General features: G+C 35.1%; 1 protein-coding gene across 1 annotated transcript; it reads left to right on the top strand.

Annotated features, from left to right (window-relative positions):
• Positions 1 to 14958: 14958 nt before the first annotated feature.
• On the top strand, positions 14959 to 19313 carry LOC135635072 (MDIS1-interacting receptor like kinase 2-like). Its single transcript, XM_065145912.1, has 2 exons — positions 14959 to 18647; positions 18734 to 19313. Exons 1-2 carry the CDS (start codon positions 16763 to 16765, stop codon positions 19090 to 19092), a joined length of 2244 nt encoding a protein of 747 aa, XP_065001984.1. The 5' UTR covers positions 14959 to 16762; the 3' UTR covers positions 19093 to 19313.
• The last annotated feature ends 686 nt before the right edge of the window (positions 19314 to 19999 follow it).

Raw genomic sequence — 19999 nt, 5'->3', positions numbered from 1 at the left:
AACAAACTCCCCCTATCAATATACCATATTGATAGAATCTTGAATTCAAACTGAATTCAAGTCATTGCAATATTCATCATGAATACTTGCAACACGTCATCATGAACTTATGCATAAACTTATGCATAACATGTCATGTCATCAACATACTTCTCCCCCTTTGTCATCAACAAAAAGGAGAAGTACCACAATCAAGTGTTTGTGATATTAGTTTAACTTATTGCATGAAAAACATAATATCAACTTTTATCGTCATGCAGTTTTGAAGCTAGAAAATTCAACAAATGTTACATCATGCTTAGAACATTCAAGCTATCAAGTTTTAGATATGCAAGTTTTACAGCATACATGATAGCGCTTTTAGAACATGCAGGCTAGCAATGTTACAACCTTTTAGAACTTGTAAGCTAGCAATTTAGAAATGTTCAAGAAGGCAACTCTTGCTTCTTGAAATATGCAAGTTGCAAGCTAGCAAATTTTTGCTTCCTTTGCAATGTTTGAGCTCGCAATTTTGCTTCCATTGCAAGGTGTAAGTTTAGCATGTTTAATTTTCTTGAGATAGCAACTATTTGCTTCTCTTTATACTACAAGCTAGCAATTTTTACGATATGCAAATTTTACTACATACAAGCTAGCAAAAATTTCGAAAGCAAATGCAGGATAGCTTTCTTGTGTAAGCTTATGATTCTTGCTTCCTATTGCAATGTGCAAGTTGCAAGTTTTGCTTCTTGAGATAGGCAAGATAGCACTTTTGCAATTTTTGTTTGGCAAGCTTGTGATGTTCAAGATAACAAGCTCATTCTTCTCTTTTGAGAAGTGTCATTTTTGCTTTCTTTGCAAAGTGCAAGCTAGCAAAATGCCAAACTAGTAAGAGATAATGTTTTACATGAGGCGGCAAGCAAACAATTTGGCAAGTGTTACATTTGCATCTTCTCTTTAGAGGAGTATAATTTTTGCTTTCATCTTGAATTGTGTAAGCTAGCTAGTTTGCCTCTTTTCATGATGTCCACACTAGAAATTCTTGCTCCCCCTTTGTCATTGTCAAAAAGAAGGGAAGACCCTTTTTTCAATTTTCAGATTATGACAAAGGTAAGTATCAATTTTATTTGTGCATCATTATATATTCAAATTAAAACATACACAATTTCAAAAGCCTTATTTTTCATGCACGATACCGAAAAATAAATCAATCATCATTAATAGGTATATCATACATGATACTCAAACATTAAAATTTTTAAGTATTTATCAACATGTTGATCATGATACCAAACATTCATCATTTAAAGCATTCATGATACATATCATATGCAATACATCATGTACATCATTGTCATAAGTATTGCATGCATAATTTCAAATTCATGAATATTTCATCATTGCATGCATCATGCCAAATCATAAAATATACGATCATCATTAATGCATGATTCCTAATCATCATTTATTTTGCAACACGATGGTACCAAATTTGTCAAATTACATCCTACCATACATGATCGAAACTTCTTGTTTGTATACATCAAAACAAATTAATGAATATTTCATGTATTCTTCTCATCACATAAGGAATATCAAGAAGAATTATTAGGTGATGAGATAAACATTTCATGAATACAAGGAATTGCATAAAAATCATATCATAAGTGTTTCGTGTATTCATATTATCACATGAAGCATACAAGACAACAATGCAAAGAAATCATGTCATGAAAAATATCAATGTGAAAATTCAGCAAAGATCACATGATACAATCGCAAAGCATGATATAATTATGTGATATATCATGAGATGATAATTTATCATATCAATGAAAGATATCAATGAGGATCAATTCGTGAATACCAAAGATATGATTCATGGTTCATTAAAATTCATCTTAACAAATTCACGATCAAGATTCATATAATTCTTAATAAAGCAAATTGATGTACAATCATCACACAAGACATACAGGGCAAAGATATCTTGTTATTTCTATATTATGAAATATATGATATCAAGGCTTATGATTCATTTGAAAAGATATAACACAAAGAGCAACTTGAAATATTCTTATCAAGATCATATTTTAAAATATTCCAAGTATCAAGATATCAATACGACACTTCATTGAATTCTGAGAAATCAAAAGACAAGTTACATTTCATTTGAATAATTTCTTTTTGATAAATGTAGGGAGCATAATGAACGATCTTGATTTATAAAGAGCTTCATGTTATAATTATCAATATCATGATTTTAATAATTATTTTCTTTAGCAAGGAATCACAAAAGCACTTTATTTTTGCATATGAAATCTCATTGTATTATGATTTATAAATTATTTCTCTACACATGAATCATAGGAGATATGTATGTGAAACAAATCTTTGCAAGTAAAAACACTATCATTCATATTTCAAGATGGAATTTATAAGCAGGAATCATTTCATCAAATCCATTTCAGAAAAATATTTTTCATATAATAAATGTATTAGAAAATTCGATTGTTAGGATACCAATTGTTAAGCGAATCCGAAAATGAAATTAACACTTTCATGCATTCGGACAAGGTTTTGCTATAGATTTTCAAGTTCAATCATGAAGATAAAACATGCTCATGATCATAAAAATTTTGTATCCACAACACATAATTTTCAACATGTTATTAAGGCATGTAATAGTGTAAGATCATCATGGCAATTAAGTGATTTGAACATTGAATCAGGAAAGTCCGAAAAATAATCTTAACAAGTTCATGCATTCGAGCACATTTTTGCCATAGTTTTTCAAATACACTCGTGAAAATAACACATGCTTATCATCAGCTTAAAATCTCATGCATAAAATTGTTAATCAAAATATTTAATTTCATCATTATGCATTTCTTCAAATCAAACATGATTTTTTTTTTTAAATCAAAATTGAGAAATAACAATGGAAATCAACGTAATACACATTATTACTTCTTAACCATGATTTCATATTTTCAATCAAGATCATTTTATTTGCAATATTATCATTTTCGAAATTACTTAGCATGATCATATTTTTTTTTTTTTAAACATGTAATTTTTAAGAAAATTAATTCTAAACTAAAAAAGAAAATACATCATGAAAGCATCAAGTAATTTCAAAATAAATTCGGGGGATTTCGATTACCTCATCATTGAAAGCGATTAAGGCGTAGTTTGCCACCTTGCCTTTCTTGATTTTCTCCTCGTCTTCGGAGGAGCTCGATTCATCCCACTTTGTGTTCTTCTTCTTTGGCCTCTTCCTTCGTTCAAGTTTATTGTTTATTTTAGATTTTTGTTTAATAAACTTATTAAGATTTAGTGTTCAAAGTTCAAGTTCATCATTGTCCTCATCACTTGAGTCATCGCTCAAGTGGTATTCATTTGTCCGGAGTTCCAAATCCTTCCTGTTCTTTGGAAGGTGATTTTGTTCATCATGTTCATCATGTGCATTGTGCACCATTTCATATATTATGAATGAACCAATTAGTTCTTCAAGTGGTAAGTTGTTTAGGTTTTTAGCTTCTTGTATTGCAGTTACTTTTGAATCCCACTTCTTAGAAAGAGAACGCAAAATCTTGTTTGCGAGTTCAAAATCCGAAAAACATTTTCCAAGAGCTCTTAAACTATTGACGACATCCGTGAAACGGGTGTACATGTCGCCTATAGTCTCGCTTGGTTGCATTCGAAAAAGTTCAAAATCATGCAATAGAATGTTAACTTTCGAGTCTTTGACTCTACTAGTTCCCTCGTGCGTGATTTCAAGTGTTCGCCAAATGTCAAAAGCCGTTTCGCATTTAGAAATCCGATTAAACTCATTTTTGTCCAAAGCGCAAAATAAGGCATTCATAGCCTTTGCGTTTAAAGAAAAATACTTCTTCTCCAAATCCGACCATTCGTTCATCGGTTTAGAGGGAAGTTGAAAATCGTTTTCAATAATATTTAATAAATCCAAATTCATAGAAATCAAGAAAACTCTCATTCGAGTTTTCCAATAAGTGTAGTCCAATCCGTTAAACAACGGTGGACGAAAGACCGATAAGCCCTCTTGAAAGCCATGAAGAGCCATTTCTCTCGGGTGTAAATCCGAAATGAGAAAAACCGAGCTCTGATATAAATTGTTAGGTTCAAGAGCACTAAGAGGGGCGGGGGGGGTGAATTAGTGCAGCGGAAAACCTTCTGCGATTAAAATTGAAAACTGCGTTCGTTCGATAGAAGTGATTTTGGTAAGAAAGCCGATTCGTAAATCACTTCAACTTTTGATTAGGAGAGATGCAGCAAAGATATGAACACAGTTTGCAGTTATGATGGAAATCAGAATATAAGTGCAAACTGAAATACGACGTTCGTACGATAAAACTGATTTGCGTCTTAAACCCCGATTCGGAAAGCACTGAACTTTGAAACATGTTCGTAAAAACACAGAAGGCAGTAAGCTATTGAGGAGGTTTACAGTAAAGATAAGATGCTCAAAGTAAATGCAAACCGAGATTTAGAGTGGTTCGGTCAATCTTGACCTACTCCACTTTTGGCTTCCTCCACCGACGAGGTCACCGACGTCAATTAGAGGCCTTCCTTCAATAGGCGAAGGCCAACCACCCTTTTACAGTTTCACTCCTTTTGACGGGCTTAGGAGACAACCCTTACAGAATTTTCTCTCCTCTCTTTACAACTCAGAACTTGGAAGAAAAGAGGGAGAAGAACTTTTGGCTTTTACAACAATTTTGAGCTCTAAGAATCACAGAAAAAGATCAAGATTTCGGTGTAAGTTCATGCCCTTTCAATGCTGAATGGGTGGGGTATTTATAGGCCCCAACCTAGTTCAAATTTAGAGCTCAAAACTGTCAATTCCCGGAATTCCGGGATCAGGCGGTTGCACCTCATGACTGGAGCGGTTGCATCACCTGGCATAGCTCGAAGACTGAGCCTCTGGGCGGTGCCACCTCCTGTTAGGGGCGGTTGCACCTCCTGCCAGAGCTCGAAGACCGAGCTTAGGCGGTGCAACCTCCTGATTGAGGCGTTTGCACCGCTCAGCTAGTGCTCGGAGACCGAGCCCAAGCGGTGCCACCTCCTGTCAGGGGAGGTTGCACCGCCCAGTCTCGCTCGGAGACTGAGCCCAGGCGGTGCCACCTCCTGGCTGGGGCGGTTGCACCGCCCAGTCTCGCTCGGAGACTTAGCCCAAGCGGTGCTACCTCCTGGCTTGGGCGGTTGCACCTCCCGCCAGAAATCAGGGTCCGAATGGGTTGATCCATTCGGCCCAATTTGGGTTTTTCAGGGGCCCAATTGCCCCAAGATTAAGTTAATGGGATCACCTCCCATTTCCAACTTAATCATTGTGCTAACTACGATTTTTCCTAAGACATTTACTGCAACTTGCTCTTGTGCGTCAATCGCTTCTTCCGGCGAGCATCCGGCGAACTTCCATCGATCATCCGATGAACCCTCGGTGATGCTCCTGCGGACTTCCGGCAAACTCCTGGACTTGCGACGATCCACTTGGCGAGTTCCGACGAGCTTCTTTGGCAAGCTCATGGACTTCTCGGATTTGTTCCCGCAGAACCTCCGACGACTGTCCGAACTTCCGTCGAACTCTCGAACTCCCAACGTGATCATTGTCTTGACTCCGGCGCAACTCCTGCTGCATATCTTTCTTCCATCGTAGTTAATCCTACACACTTAAAACAAAACTTTGATCGAGACAATTAATCCTCAGCAATTAACCAAGTTGTCCGGCATGTCATTGGTCCCTCGACGCTTCGTCCGATTCTTCGGCGCATCGTCCTCTCCTACAGCCTATTGCCCAATCGGCCAGTTGACTCCGCAACTCCGATATCCTTGGCACAATACCCGCTCTTTTTGGCCCGATGCCCGAGTCCACGGCCCGAAGCCTTCTGTCGATACGTCGACCGATCCACCGGCCCGACTTCCAATCTTCTGACATGTTCCTTCGGCACAACATGATTTTCCTGCTTTAATTGTCTCATCCTGATCGAAGCATCCTGCGTCACTCAAAACGCAGATTAAATCATAAACATATATAAAGTGGTTTCATCATCAAAATATGAGATTCAACAAATATATCATAATATACATGATTAAAATTTCAAATCAACAAGATACATTATAATATGCATGATTGGAATTTCAAATCATCATAACTTCTCTCGCTTTGTCATCAACCAAAAGGAGAAAAGTGTAACTTTTTACCTCTCTTTGAAACATGTAAGCTAGCAAGTTTTTGCTTCTCTTTGAAATATACAAGCTAATAAATTTTTTGCTTCTCTTGAGACGTGCAAGTTAGCACTTCTCTTTTTTCCCTTTGTCATTATCAAAAAAAGAAAGGAAGGATATATTGGTAAAAAAATTACATTAATGTTCCAATCATAATATGAAAAATATTAATATAAAAAATATGTTCAAATCATGAAAGATAAAAGAAGTGAATACCAAAAGATCATGATTCATTTTGACAAATCTTTTCTTTTGTAAATAGAGAAAATAAAAAGTTAAGATCAAATAGTAAATGATCTTGATTCAAAAGATAACTCAAGTCTTAAATACCGAATAATCAAGATAATGATCCATAAAAATATATGAGAAAAATTCATGTGTTTGAAAGATTCAACATGCCTAATTCTCTTCTAATGAAATTGAATTATTCCTCATGGTTTCATAAAAATATCTACTAATTGATATTTTATGTCAATAAAATCTAAAGATATATCATGATTATTAATATAATTCCTAATAAAATAATATATAATATTAATATATTATAGGGATGTTTTTCAAGTAAATTTCATAGTCTTCTAAGGTATTTTTAATCCAAATTACTTATGCCCATCTACTACTACATATTCAACCTTGATTGTAGATAATGCAACAAAATTTTATTTCTGGGAAGATCGAGAAACAAGTGTATGACTTAGAAGTTGACATGTTCTAGAGGTACTTTTTTTATCTATTCTATATCCAGTAAAGTCTGCATCAGCATAAGTAATCAAATCAAAATTTTCAGATTTTGGATACCATAATCATAGATTAGGAGTTTCTTTTAAGTATCTAAAAATATTTTTAATTGCTATATAATGAGATTGTTATGATTAGATTGAAATTTTGCACAGACTAATACTAAACATTATATTAGGTCTCATTGTAGTAAGATATAGTAAGCTATCTATCATATCTCTATAAGTCTTTTCATCAAAGTATTCTTCATCATTATCCATATCTAATTTTATAGAAGTGCTCATTGGTGTATTAATGACCTTAGCACTATCCATATAAAATTATTTTAATAAATCTAAAATATACTTAGTTTGACTAATAAAGTTTCATTACTTAGTTTCTTAATTTGCAATCCTACGAAAAATGTCAATTCACCCACTAAACTCATTTCAAATTCTTGACTTATACTTTTGACAAATGATTTATATAAAAATTCAATTATAGAACCAAAAATAATATCATCAACATAAATTTGAATAATAAAAAAATATTTTTAAAATATTTAATAAATAATGTGGTATGAAACTTGTCTTTTAAAAAATTATTCTTAATAAGAAATGAGCGAAGTCTCTTATTTTGAGCCATTGGGGCTTGTTTCAACTCATAGAGAGTCTTGGATAACTTATAAATATAGTTTGAAAAAAAAATTCTCAAATATAGGTGGTTGCTCAACATAAATTTTTTCAAAAATAAAGCCACTGAGAAAAGCACTTTTGACATCCATTTGAAATAACTTAAAATTTTTACAATATGTATAAGGAATGAGTATCCTTTTGGCTTCAAGCCTTACTATAGGAGTGAAGATTTCTTCATAGTTGATGCCTTCTTCTTGGTTGAAACATTTGACCACTAATCTAACCTTGTTTCGAATCACAATACCAAATTTATCTTTCTTATTCCTAAATACCCATTTAGTGCTAATTATAAGATGATTACTAGGTCTAGGAACAAGTATCTACACCTTATTTCTCCCAAATTGATTTAGTTCTTCATGTAGTGCAAATACCCATTTTGAGAGCATTGTCAATGCATTTAGATTCAATTTGAGATAAAAAGATAGCATCATACTTTCATATGTAGATTAATTATTTGACTTGATTATAATAAAATATTATAGTGTAAAGACTATCATTCATATAAATATAGCTAATTATCCATACACATAATATAACTATGGTGTATAGGTCAAAGTAAAAATCATAGTAGTATCAATGGCTACGACCATGTTATATTCTTGGAACAAAGTTCAAAACTATATTTAACTCCCATAGTATATAGTATATATAGGTAACACATATCTTCCTATGTTAGGATATAGAAGAAACTAGTTTTTAAAATATATTCCAATGTATAACTCTTATTAGTAGGTATAGATAATTATCATATCAAACAACTATCATTTTACTAAAACAAATATATTATTCTTTTATAAAATTATATTTTTTAATAATTTTTTGCATATCATTTCAAAATTGATTCAATCATATATCATTCCAAACTAATAATATTCACATACTTTTCAATCCTTTTCAAATGTAATATTAGACATATTTTTATTTGAATTAGAAAACATAAATCAATCATGCTTGTAATATAACAAATAACTATTCAAATCATATGCTTTTCCAAATCGTCAACATATAATTCCTTTCGCAATGCTTTTACATAATAAAATGGTTTATAATTTAAGTAAATCATATGTATTAATAAATTTCAAACACACACATTAATACTTTAGAAAACAGACTAGTTAGAGTTATCATATACTTACCCGCATGTCCTCTATACAAACATATAATTCTGCTACCTCTTTTTATTTCTTTATTTTTCTAACATTATCAATTTTTATTCTTTTATCATATTCATGATATAAATATCAAATTAACCAAAAACATTAAAATTCATCAATCTATAATTCAAAACACATATCTGTTTAATAAGAATATAAGAAAATTTAAAACCATTCCTCATATAATTTTCTTGGGTTTGATCTGAATTTGATATCAAAATGAATCCCTAATAAATTTTCCATACTTTTTTAATTTTTCCCTTTGTTTTTCTTTTCTTATCTCTTTTTCTTTCTTTTCTCTCACTTCCTCTCTGTTTCTTTCTCGGCATGCATGATTCTGCTTTTTTTCTTTTACTTTCCTTTCTTCTCCTCTCTCTCTCTCTCTCTCTCTCTCTCTCTCTTTTCTTTTGTTTTCCTTCTCCTTGCCTAAGTTTTTTTATTCTACTTTCCTTTGCCTCTATTGTTTTCACTTCTTTCTCTTCTCTTTGAAGAATATTATACACAAAGTTCTTCTAAATACTATTTAAAGTATACATTTGCATTGATATGTATTTTAAGTATGTTTTATAGTGAAAATATGTGATCCTCTAGTGCAATAAGCCTAAGTGTGCTAGTAGATTTTGTATGAGATAAAGTTATAGCAATAAGCATTTAGAGGAGACTCTAATATCGTAGTAGACCCTAAGTGTTTCTCAACCCTAAGTGTTTCTCAAAAAATGGATAATTAAGTGGAGATGAAAATCAAAGATGAGTGTTGTACTAAAAATGTTAAGATACCTAAGTGAGATTGAAGAATGAATTTAGACCAAAAACTCATCACTGTTGTCAATCCAAATTAAGCTCAAATTATATCGTAGCAACCCTAAAATTATATTTGAAAAAAAGAAAAACTTGAGATAAGACTTGATAGGATTGAACTCAAAAGCCTTTTGGTTGTCTCTTAAGCAGCTCACAAAATACCTCTGCCCTATTTTGGCCTCATTCTCCTTACCAACCTAATAAGTCACAAAACCTTTCTTTCCTTCTTCACCAATCCTCTTAATTCTTCATCTTATTATTGTTAAGGTCAAAGACCCTATTGCTAGTGAAGAACAAAATAAAAAATCATAACCCTTTTATATATATAACCTAGGGTTTGAGTTCAGCATATTATAATATAACTACTAATATAACCTAGGGACTAATACTTTTAGCTACTTTTGAGTAATATAGAGTGTAATTTAATCTTTGATTTTTGGATATGTGTTGAATTAATCTGTTATGATTCTACAGCGTCTAGTATTGCTTTGATTTGAAACTTGTATATAGAGTTATGAGTGTTCCAATATGAAGTATTTAGAATATTTTATTTTTAGTAATGGAGTCTTGGTCAAGCTAAATTGACACTCTTAGGGATACAATTAGTCTATTCTTTTAATATATTTTAAAAGAATCTCTTAAAGGATATAGACTTTAGAATTGAATACATATCATCTCTATATATCAAGATATGAGTTTTAGAAGTTTAAAAGCACGAGAGAAACTTCATTTTAAGTCAAATCAGGTAATATAAGCTTAACTTATTATTAAATAATGATCATATGCATTATGTGTATTCAAATATATTTTTAAAAGTATACTTTGAATGAAATGATTATCATGAGATAGTTATAAGTATGATATTAATGTATACATTGAATAAGAATAAGGATATATGAATTACAATAAAAATAAATCATACATGTGTATAATATGATGTTCCACGTGGGAGTCTACATATATGTTGCCACTATAATATGGCAGTGCATAGACATGTTATGACATGTGATGTAAAAGTGTATATTATTTGTTATGATGTACAATATGGGAGTGTATGGATATGTTATGACATATGATGCATGTACATATTATGATATACAATATAAGAGTGCATGGATATGTTATGATGTATGATGTATGTATATGTTATGACATAAATGTTAGGAACTAGTCAGCACTAAGAGGGAGGGTGAATTAGTGCAGCGATAAAATCATGTATTCAAATCATTTCGTTTCGATCAAAACTGATTTGGACGAAAACCGTTTCATAAATATCTTAACTTGAAATACATTCGTAAATATATTAAAAGTAGTAAGCAAGTAAAGTGATTTACAATTAAAGTAAATTGCTCAAGACGAGACGCAAACTAGATTTTTATAGTGGTTCGGTCGTCGTGACCTACATTCACTCCGTCGATTCCTCTTCCGTCGAGGCCACCGGCATTTACTATCAATCTTCTTTCAATAGGTGAAGACCAACCACCTTTTACACCTCTTTCTCCTTTTACTAGATTTAGGAGATAACTCTTACACCCCCACTTACTCCTCTCTCAAGCTATTCTAATACTTAGAACTTTGAGAGGAGTTCACATAAGATTATAGCAGCGTTTCTTTCTTTTTACCTCTCAATATTTGTATATCTTAACCAGGGATGAGAGAGGTATTTATAAGCCTTAAGTTGATTCAAACTTGGAGCCTAAAAATATCTCATCCCGGGTTTCCTGGGTACGAGCGGCACCACCTCCTGTGCTGGGCGGTACCACCGCTAGTGTTGGTCTGACATTGACACTGCATTGGGTGGTACCATCGCCCAGACTAACGATACCACTACCAAAACTAGTGGTATCATTGCCTGACAGTCTCTCTGAGACTATGTCTGGGTGGTACCACTACTTGACATAGTCTTAGAGACTGTGCCACGACGGTGCCATCTCTTAGGTCACTGCTTGAGCCTTTCATTACGCCCAACATAGTCCTTATATGGGTCCAACTGGCCCCTAATTGGGTTGGCCCAATTTCAATCTTAATTATGTGCTAACTATGAAATTTAAGACATTTACTAAGCTAAACAAGTCCCTAGGTCTTGGTTTCTTCTAGTGAACTTTCAGCAAACTTCCAACGATCTCTCGGCAATATTCCAGTGGACTCCCGACAAACTCTTGGATTTCACGACTATCTTCTTGGCGAGTTCCGAAGAGCTTTTTTGGCAAGCTCCTGGACTTCTCGGTCAGTTTCGGTAGAACTTTCGACGAACGTCTGGACTTCCGACGAACTTTCAAACTCCCAACGAAATCTCGTTCTTAACTTCGGGATTTCATTTTGCTTTATGTCTTGCTATCGTAGTTAATCCTACACACATAAAAACACACTTCAATCTAGATAATTATTACTAAGCATGAATCATGTTGTCCGGCATGTCATTGGTCCATTGACGCTTCGTCCGATTCTTCGGCGTATCGTCCTCTCCTAAGGCCTATTGCCCAATCAACCAGTTGACCTCCATAATTCTGATATCCTTGGCGCAATATCTACTCTTCTTGGCCCGATGCCCGAAACCATGGCCTGAAGCCTTTTGTCGATACGTCGACCGATCCTCCGGCCTGACGTCCAATATTCTGACATGTTTACTCCAACCCAATATAATTCTTCCTGCTTTAATTGTCTCATCTTGATCGAAGAATCCTTCACCACTCAAAACGTGGATTAAATCATAGACACTTATCAATTGGTTTCGTCATCAAAATCTAAGATTCAACAATATAATATTGGAGTGTACATATATATTATATATATTATGATGTATAGTATATGAGTACATATGTATGTTATAATGTGTGGTATGACAGTACACGTATATATTACGATGTATAGTATATGAGTACATATGTATGTTATAATGTGTGGTATGACAGTACACGTATATATTACGATGTGCAATATGAGAGTGCATATACATATTGTGAAATGTGATATAAAAGTTGATTGAGGTATTATGATTTTCTATTGCATGTACTCTAAATTATTCTCGCACATCCGTATTCTAATTCACTTTAAATAAAAAATTTATCTTCTTATTGGGCGGTGTGGGAATATACATATATGTTATGATACATTTACATATATAATATGCGGTGTGGGAATATACATATACATATATATATATATATGTTATGATATATGACGATAGAGTTACTATAATTTTCTATTGCATGTGCTATGATCTATGATTTACTTTGAATAGTGTTATATCTTATTATACATGTGTCATGTTATAGGGTGGTATGTTGCCAAAGAGGTCATAAGAAGATAAGTTCACTATGAAATGTTGTATGTATTTGTAAAGACGTACAATATAGGAATACATATAGATGTCATGATATGTGATATGGGAGTTCATTGGCATACTATAAGTTTCTATTATATATAAACCAATCTGTGCACCCATGAATTATAATTTACTTGAATTATAATTTTACCTCTTTACTATGCATCTAGCATGTCACATGATTATAGGTTGCTAAAGAAATCATAAGAAGATGAGATTATTATAAAAAGTTTCATGCGTATGACCTTCAAAAAGTTGTACATGATGTATGCTCACTTAAATAAAACTTATACTTACTAAGTTATTATTTATTATAAATCTTATTTTCCAGGTAAGAATATTAATACCTCACTTATGGACCCATGTCAATATAAATATAGATGATAAGATATATATATATATATATATATATATATATATATATATATATTTTAGACACGATATGTACGATACTCGACTTTATGTGTTGATAGTAATATGTACAATTGTCAAACACTTCTCTGTGTATGAGAGGTAGTGCAATGGTTCAAATTTGCCCATTTTCTACTATACTTTTGATGACAATATAAGTAAATAGAAAAGTGACAATCTATTCTAATTATGCATATATGATTTGAGTAAAATTAAAAGTATGGTGTTATAAATTATAGTATCAAAGAACAAGTCATGAGTTATATAGTATGTATATATCTGTAAAAGCATGCGACATACTGTTTGACCATCTTATAAGTCTATCCATTTGAATTTTATTAATTTCTTTTATTAATAAAATATAGGACAAAAGTTCCGGGGTCGATAAATTGTCACTTTTTGTCCATGCTTTTGATTCACTGGATGTCAAAAAAAAAGTTGACTGCATTAGTTGAAGTCAAAGAAAACGGAGGGTTTATTTTTCACACCAGAATGAGTTAGATCAAGAATAAATAATCTAACCTCTAATTAAAATAAAAATAATTTAAAATGCTATAAAATAAAACACGAAGTTGATGAGGAGGTACTTCTGATCAAATTTAACTGAAGGGTCAAATTTAACCGAAGGGTCTTTCAAACTATCCAGGTAATGTTGGATGACGTATATGGTTGACTTGACTTGAGATGTGCCATCATAAAAGTGACGCAAATCTTCTTATGTGAAGATCTATCATACTGTAGAAAATATAATTCTTATGAACAAGGGTCACATCTGGAAGACCAAAAAAGTGTGAATGCAATGAGCTGTGTCATTATCACATGCCACTAAGAAGTCTAGAGAATTATGTATCAACATCGTTTGACACTCGAGCAATTTCAGGTTATACAAATTCTGCCCTCTTTCGTTGGAAACAAAAACGCGTTATAATATCATTGGAGGAGTACCAACCATCACGCTGGTATCTCTTCTTTTCGTATGAAGTGACTCCTTACTGAACTTGATAAGATCAACTTGACTCGACTTGACTTGAGATGCCGTGCTGATCGGTGCATGCCTTGACTTTTCTTCAGCCATATGTTGTAAGTCTTTTTTTTTTTCCCAGTTCTTGTATTTGTTATACTTTTCAATCTTTTTTTTTCGAATGACTTGACCACTTCATAGAAACTTTGTTCATCTAATTTGTCGATTTACTCTTAATCCTCTCCTCTGACACTCAAATAAATAAAAATAATAATATGAAAAATGTTACTCTCAATTTTGGATGAGATGAATCGCTCAACCAGCTTCTGATAAGATAGAATCGCTCAATAGTGGTCTGCGCAGGACTTGTGAAAGAGTCACGGCATCGAGAAGGTGATTTTGAACGTGTAGAAGATTCCAATCAATCTAGCTAATCATTAATTGAATTGAGCATGATGGGGGATTTGACACATGATTAAACATGTTGACTAGCAGAAGCAGCAACCACAAGGCACTGTCCATCTTTTCTTTTTTCTTGAATAACACGGCATAGAATTCACAAGGCACTGTGTCCTCTAATGCCTAAACATCGAATGTCAGGGGAGTAAAACCTATAAATAAAAGGCCCCTCATCTCTTCGCTCAAACCCACAACAACATTTCTGCACTGCTGTCTTCTTCAGCTGCACCACCGTCATGCCTTCTCAACTCTACAGAAGTTCTCTTCCGGCCAACCTCCTCTGGCTACTGGTATTGCTCTCTCCTTTTCTTGTTCTTGTAACAGCAACTTCACTAGGGTCCCAAGCGAGGGCTCTATTACACTGGAAGTCCACCCTCCAAGGTGGGCAATTGCTGGCATCCTGGAACATCGACTCTCGTCCTTGCAACTGGACTGGGGTTGCATGCAGCGTCACACGTAAGGGCCGCTTGGTCATCACCGACGTACATCTGCCAGATATGAGCTTAGCAGGGCCACTTGATGCATTTAATTTTTCGGCGTTGGGATCACTCGCCACTCTCAACCTCAGTTGCAACCGGCTCAATGGAACTATCCCCCCTGTCATCGCCACCCTCTCGCAGCTGGTAACGCTTGATCTCACTGGCAACCTGTTCGTGGGCAGAATCCCGATCGAGATGGGCTCAATGAAGGGGCTCCAATTCTTAAGCCTGAGTCAAAATCAAATAATGAGTTCGGTACCTCCATCGTTGAGTAACCTTAGTGACCTTACGCACTTGGATCTGCGACAAAATAAGCTTAGGGGTGCCATCCCTGGGGAGCTGGGGAGACTCGAGAAGTTCAGATTTTTGGAACTTGGGGACAACCAACTATCTGGCTCCATTCCTCCCGGTTTAGGAAACCTGACAAGACTGTATCACTTGGCTCTTTGTGAGAATCAGTTAACTGGATCCATCCCTCCACAATTAGGAGATTTAAGAGACTTGGTTTACTTTTCACTCTCTAATAATAGTTTAACTGGTACCCTTTTTTTCATCTTAGGAAACCTAACCAAGTTACAGTATTTATTCTTGTGGAGAAATCATCTTTCTGGTTTTCTCCCTTTTGAAATTGGAAATTTAATTACGGTCTCTTATCTAGACCTCTCGAGTAATATATTAACAGGTCCTATCCCTTCCACCATAGGAAACATGAGTAACTTGAACATACTTCATCTTTTTTATAATGAGTTATCGGGCTTTATTCCTTCTGAGATTGGAAATCTCCTAGAGATTACCAATCTCTCTCTCCAAATGAACATGTTAGGAGGTCACATCCCTTTTTCATTATGCAACTTAACCAAACTGCAGTTTTTGTTTCTATGGAAAAATCAACTTTCTGGATCCATCCCTCATGAGATTGGAAATCTAATTGAGGTTTCAATTCTTGATCTCTCGAGTAATATGTTAACAGGTCATATCCCTTCCACCATAGGAAATATGAGTAACTTGAACATACTTTATCTTTTTGATAATGAGTTATCGGGCTCTATTCCTCCTCAGATTGGAAATCTCCTAGAGATTACCGATCTCTCTCTCCAAATGAACATGTTAGGAGGTCACATCCCTTTCTCATTATGTAACTTAACCAAGCTACGATCTTTTTTTCTATGGAAAAATTAACTTTCTGGATCCATCCCTCCTGAAATTGGAAATCTAATTGAGGTTTCCAATCTTGACCTCTCGAGTAATATGTTAACCGGTCTCATCCCTTCTACCATAGGAAACATGAGTAATTTGAATATTCTTTATCTTTTTGACAATGAGTTATCAGGCTCTATTCCTTTGAGATTGGAAATCTTCTAAAGATTACTAATCTCTCTCTCCAAATGAACATGTTAGGAGGACGCATCCCTTTTTCATTATGCAATTTAACCAAACTACAGTCTTTGTTTCTATGAAAAAATCAACTTTCTAGTTCTATCCCTCGTGGGATTGGAAATCTAATTGAGGTTTTCAATCTTGACCTCTCAAGCAATATGTTAACAGGTTTTATCCCTTTCTCTCTGGGAAATATAAGCAAGTTGAATATCCTTCATCTTTATGAGAATAAATTGTCAGGCCCTATACCTCCATCTCTTGGAAACTTAAGGAACCTTGCCGACCTTCGTTTATTCATAAATAGACTATCTGGATCATTACCTCCGGAGATGAACAACATCATAGGTTTGACATCGCTTCAATTGTCAAACAACAACTTCTCCGGTTATTTGCCTGCGGACATATGCAAAGGAGGAGCCCTGTCATACCTCACAGTGAGCAACAACAGATTCCAAGGTCCTATCCCCATGACCTTAAAGAATTGTACGGGATTAAGCAGGCTCTACCTTCATCATAACCAACTCACAGGAGCTATATCTCACTATTTGGGAGTCTATCCGCATCTTTGGTATGTGGATCTCAGCTTCAATAGATTGTCTGGAACACTCTCGCCTGACTGGGGAAGATGGCACAACCTGACATGCCTAAGAGTCTCAAATAACAACATCACTGGAGTGATACGGCCAGAGTTTGGGCACTTGTCGAACCTACAAGAACTGGACCTTTCCTCAAACCACCTGCAAGGAGAGATCCCAAAGAGCTTGGGAAACCTGGCTTATCTTTATAACCTGAGCCTGAGCAACAATCGACTTGTTGGAGAGGTACCAGTGGAGTTGGGAAGGATGTCAAATCTTCAACTTCTTGATTTGTCGACAAACGGATTGACAGGAAGGATACCGTATCAAATCGGCAATTGCATGAAACTCCAACTTCTGAAGCTGAACAACAACAATCTCAGTGGAAGCATCCCTTTGGAGATCGGCAATCTGGTGTACCTTCAAGAAGCACTCGACCTCAGCCACAACTCACTGACAGGGGAGATACCGTCGCAACTCGGCAAGTTGTCGATGTTGCAGCATTTGAATCTGTCGCACAATGGCTTCACCAGTGGCCTTCCATCATCTTTGAAGGACATGGTTAGCTTGTCCATCATAGATGTATCACACAACGAATTGGAGGGGCCTGTGCCTGATAGCCCGTTTTTCCGTAAAGCTCCAATGGAGTGGTTCCTCCACAACAAAGGCTTGTGCGGGGTCGTCAAAGGCTTGCCTCCATGTGTTTCATCCACTACGAGAAGAAATGATGAAAGCAAGCACCACAAAGTAGTCGTTATCTTAGCTATCACTGCTTCCATGGTCTTCATTCTTCTATCACTCATGATCGTTGGAGCTGCCTTGCAATTCCGAAAGAGGAAGAAACAGTCGCTACCTGCTCAAGATAACGGCAACAGAGAAGGTGCATTCTGCATACTGAGTTTTGACGGAAGATACGCGTACAAGGACATCATTGAAGCCACAGAAGATTTCAACGACAAATACTGTATCGGAACTGGTGCTTGTGGCAGTGTTTATAGAGCCAAATTAACTAGCGGCAAGGTGCTAGCAGTGAAGAAAATTCACCAACAGGAGATCGAGAATACATCGAATGAGACACCCTTTCAAAACGAAATACAAACACTCACTCGAATTCGGCATCGGAACATCGTCAAGCTCTACGGATTCTGCTCCTCTACTCGGCACAAGTTTCTGGTGTACGAGTATATGGAGAGAGGAAGTCTGGGATCCATCCTCAGAAGCGAAGCTGCAGCAGCTGAACTGGACTGGGTGAAGAGGGTGGATGTTGTCAAGGATGTGGCTCGTGCTCTCTCCTACATGCATCATGATTGCGACCAACCCATCGTTCATCGGGATATAACCAGCAACAATATTCTGCTCGATTCAGAATTCAAGGCTTGTGTTTCTGACTTCGGCATCGCTCGACTCCTGCAGCCGGATTCATCGAATTGGAGCATGATTGCTGGCACGCATGGTTACTTAGCACCTGGTAAGATTGTTGTCCTTAATTCTTGACAATCATGGTTCTGTACGTTGGAAGTTGTGTGATCATTTTTTTTTGGCTTGTGTTTGCAGAGCTTGCTTACAGAATGAGAGTGACCACCCAATGCGATGTGTACAGTTTCGGAGTGGTCACGCTTGAGTTGCTGATGGGAACTTATCCGGGAGAGTTCATCTCTGTTCTTCCTTCTTCCGCCGCCCAAAGCAGCTCTGTGAAAACTATATTAGACCAGCGCGTACCGCTTCCTACTGCCGAAGCTGCGGATGAAGTGGTTGCAGTGTTAAGGTTGGCAATTCGCTGCGTGGACGACAACCCAGAAACCCGGCCAACGATGAAGCACATCTTCTACAAGTTGTCGACACCGAAGACGCACCCAAACCTCCCATCTCTTGATTCCTTGAAGCTTTCAGACTTGAGGAATGGTGAAAGATGATCGATCCAGTGGACTTCTCTTCCATCGGTTGCGTCTCATACTGACTGACGTCTTAAACGTTTGATCTTTCTCGTCATGGTTATGTAGTCGAGCATCATTTTGCTTCACTGTTTTATCCACTACATTTGATGTTGTAATAGATTTAGCTTCGTCGATGTAAAAACCCCGACCCAGGAAAATTGGAGATGCTACAACCTTGCAATCCTATAGGTTTTCATGTACCAATGTAATGCCTCAATCGAAATAAATATTTTTCACAGAATAATTATCACGTAATTCAATTCATAATTCGAACCACCCTTAGGATATTTCAATAAATTCAAACTCCCTTAGATTTCATAATATTTCAGTCTAAATGACATATAAAAATAATAATCTGAATATACAATAGTGTCCAGAACTTCAAATCATTCTTCCTCTTTATATAAAAAATGAGCTACCCTTCAAAATCTGAAAATCACTGTAATTCATAGCAAAACTTATCTCTAATAAGTATTTACTTGAAATATATAAATTCTTTAGGCGTCCAATATATGCTTTTGAAATATCCATAAATATCAAATACTTTCTTAACCTTACATGCATTTTACATCACAACAAATACTTCGAATATTTTTCAAAATAACATACATTTAAATATATTTTCATAATAAAATCATAAATATAACTAATGTCTTATCAGATCATAATCACTATAGTGCAAAAACTATCATTAATATAAATATAATTAAGGGTTCATAAACATAAATATAACTAAGGTATATGTATCACAATAGTAATATGTATTGATGACAAGTCTCAAAAGTATATTTAACCCTCATAATGTAGGTAAAAAACACTAGTTTATGAACATATAACTAATGTATAATCTCATTGGTAAGGTCTAAATCATAGCAATTTTAACCAT

Source organism: Musa acuminata, chromosome BXJ3-4, assembly GCF_036884655.1.
Source record: "Musa acuminata AAA Group cultivar baxijiao chromosome BXJ3-4, Cavendish_Baxijiao_AAA, whole genome shotgun sequence".
Taxonomy (NCBI): domain Eukaryota; kingdom Viridiplantae; phylum Streptophyta; class Magnoliopsida; order Zingiberales; family Musaceae; genus Musa; species Musa acuminata.
This window is presented reverse-complemented; position numbering and strand designations above follow the sequence as displayed.

Bases quoted from the DNA above. Each gene is read 5' to 3' on its own strand.
- LOC135635072 (XM_065145912.1), top strand. From the start codon at position 16,763: ATGTTAACAGGTTTTATCCCTTTCTCTCTGGGAAATATAAGCAAGTTG. The intron at 18,648-18,733 runs GTAAGATTGTTG...TTGTGTTTGCAG, and splicing joins GCATGGTTACTTAGCACCTG to AGCTTGCTTACAGAATGAGA.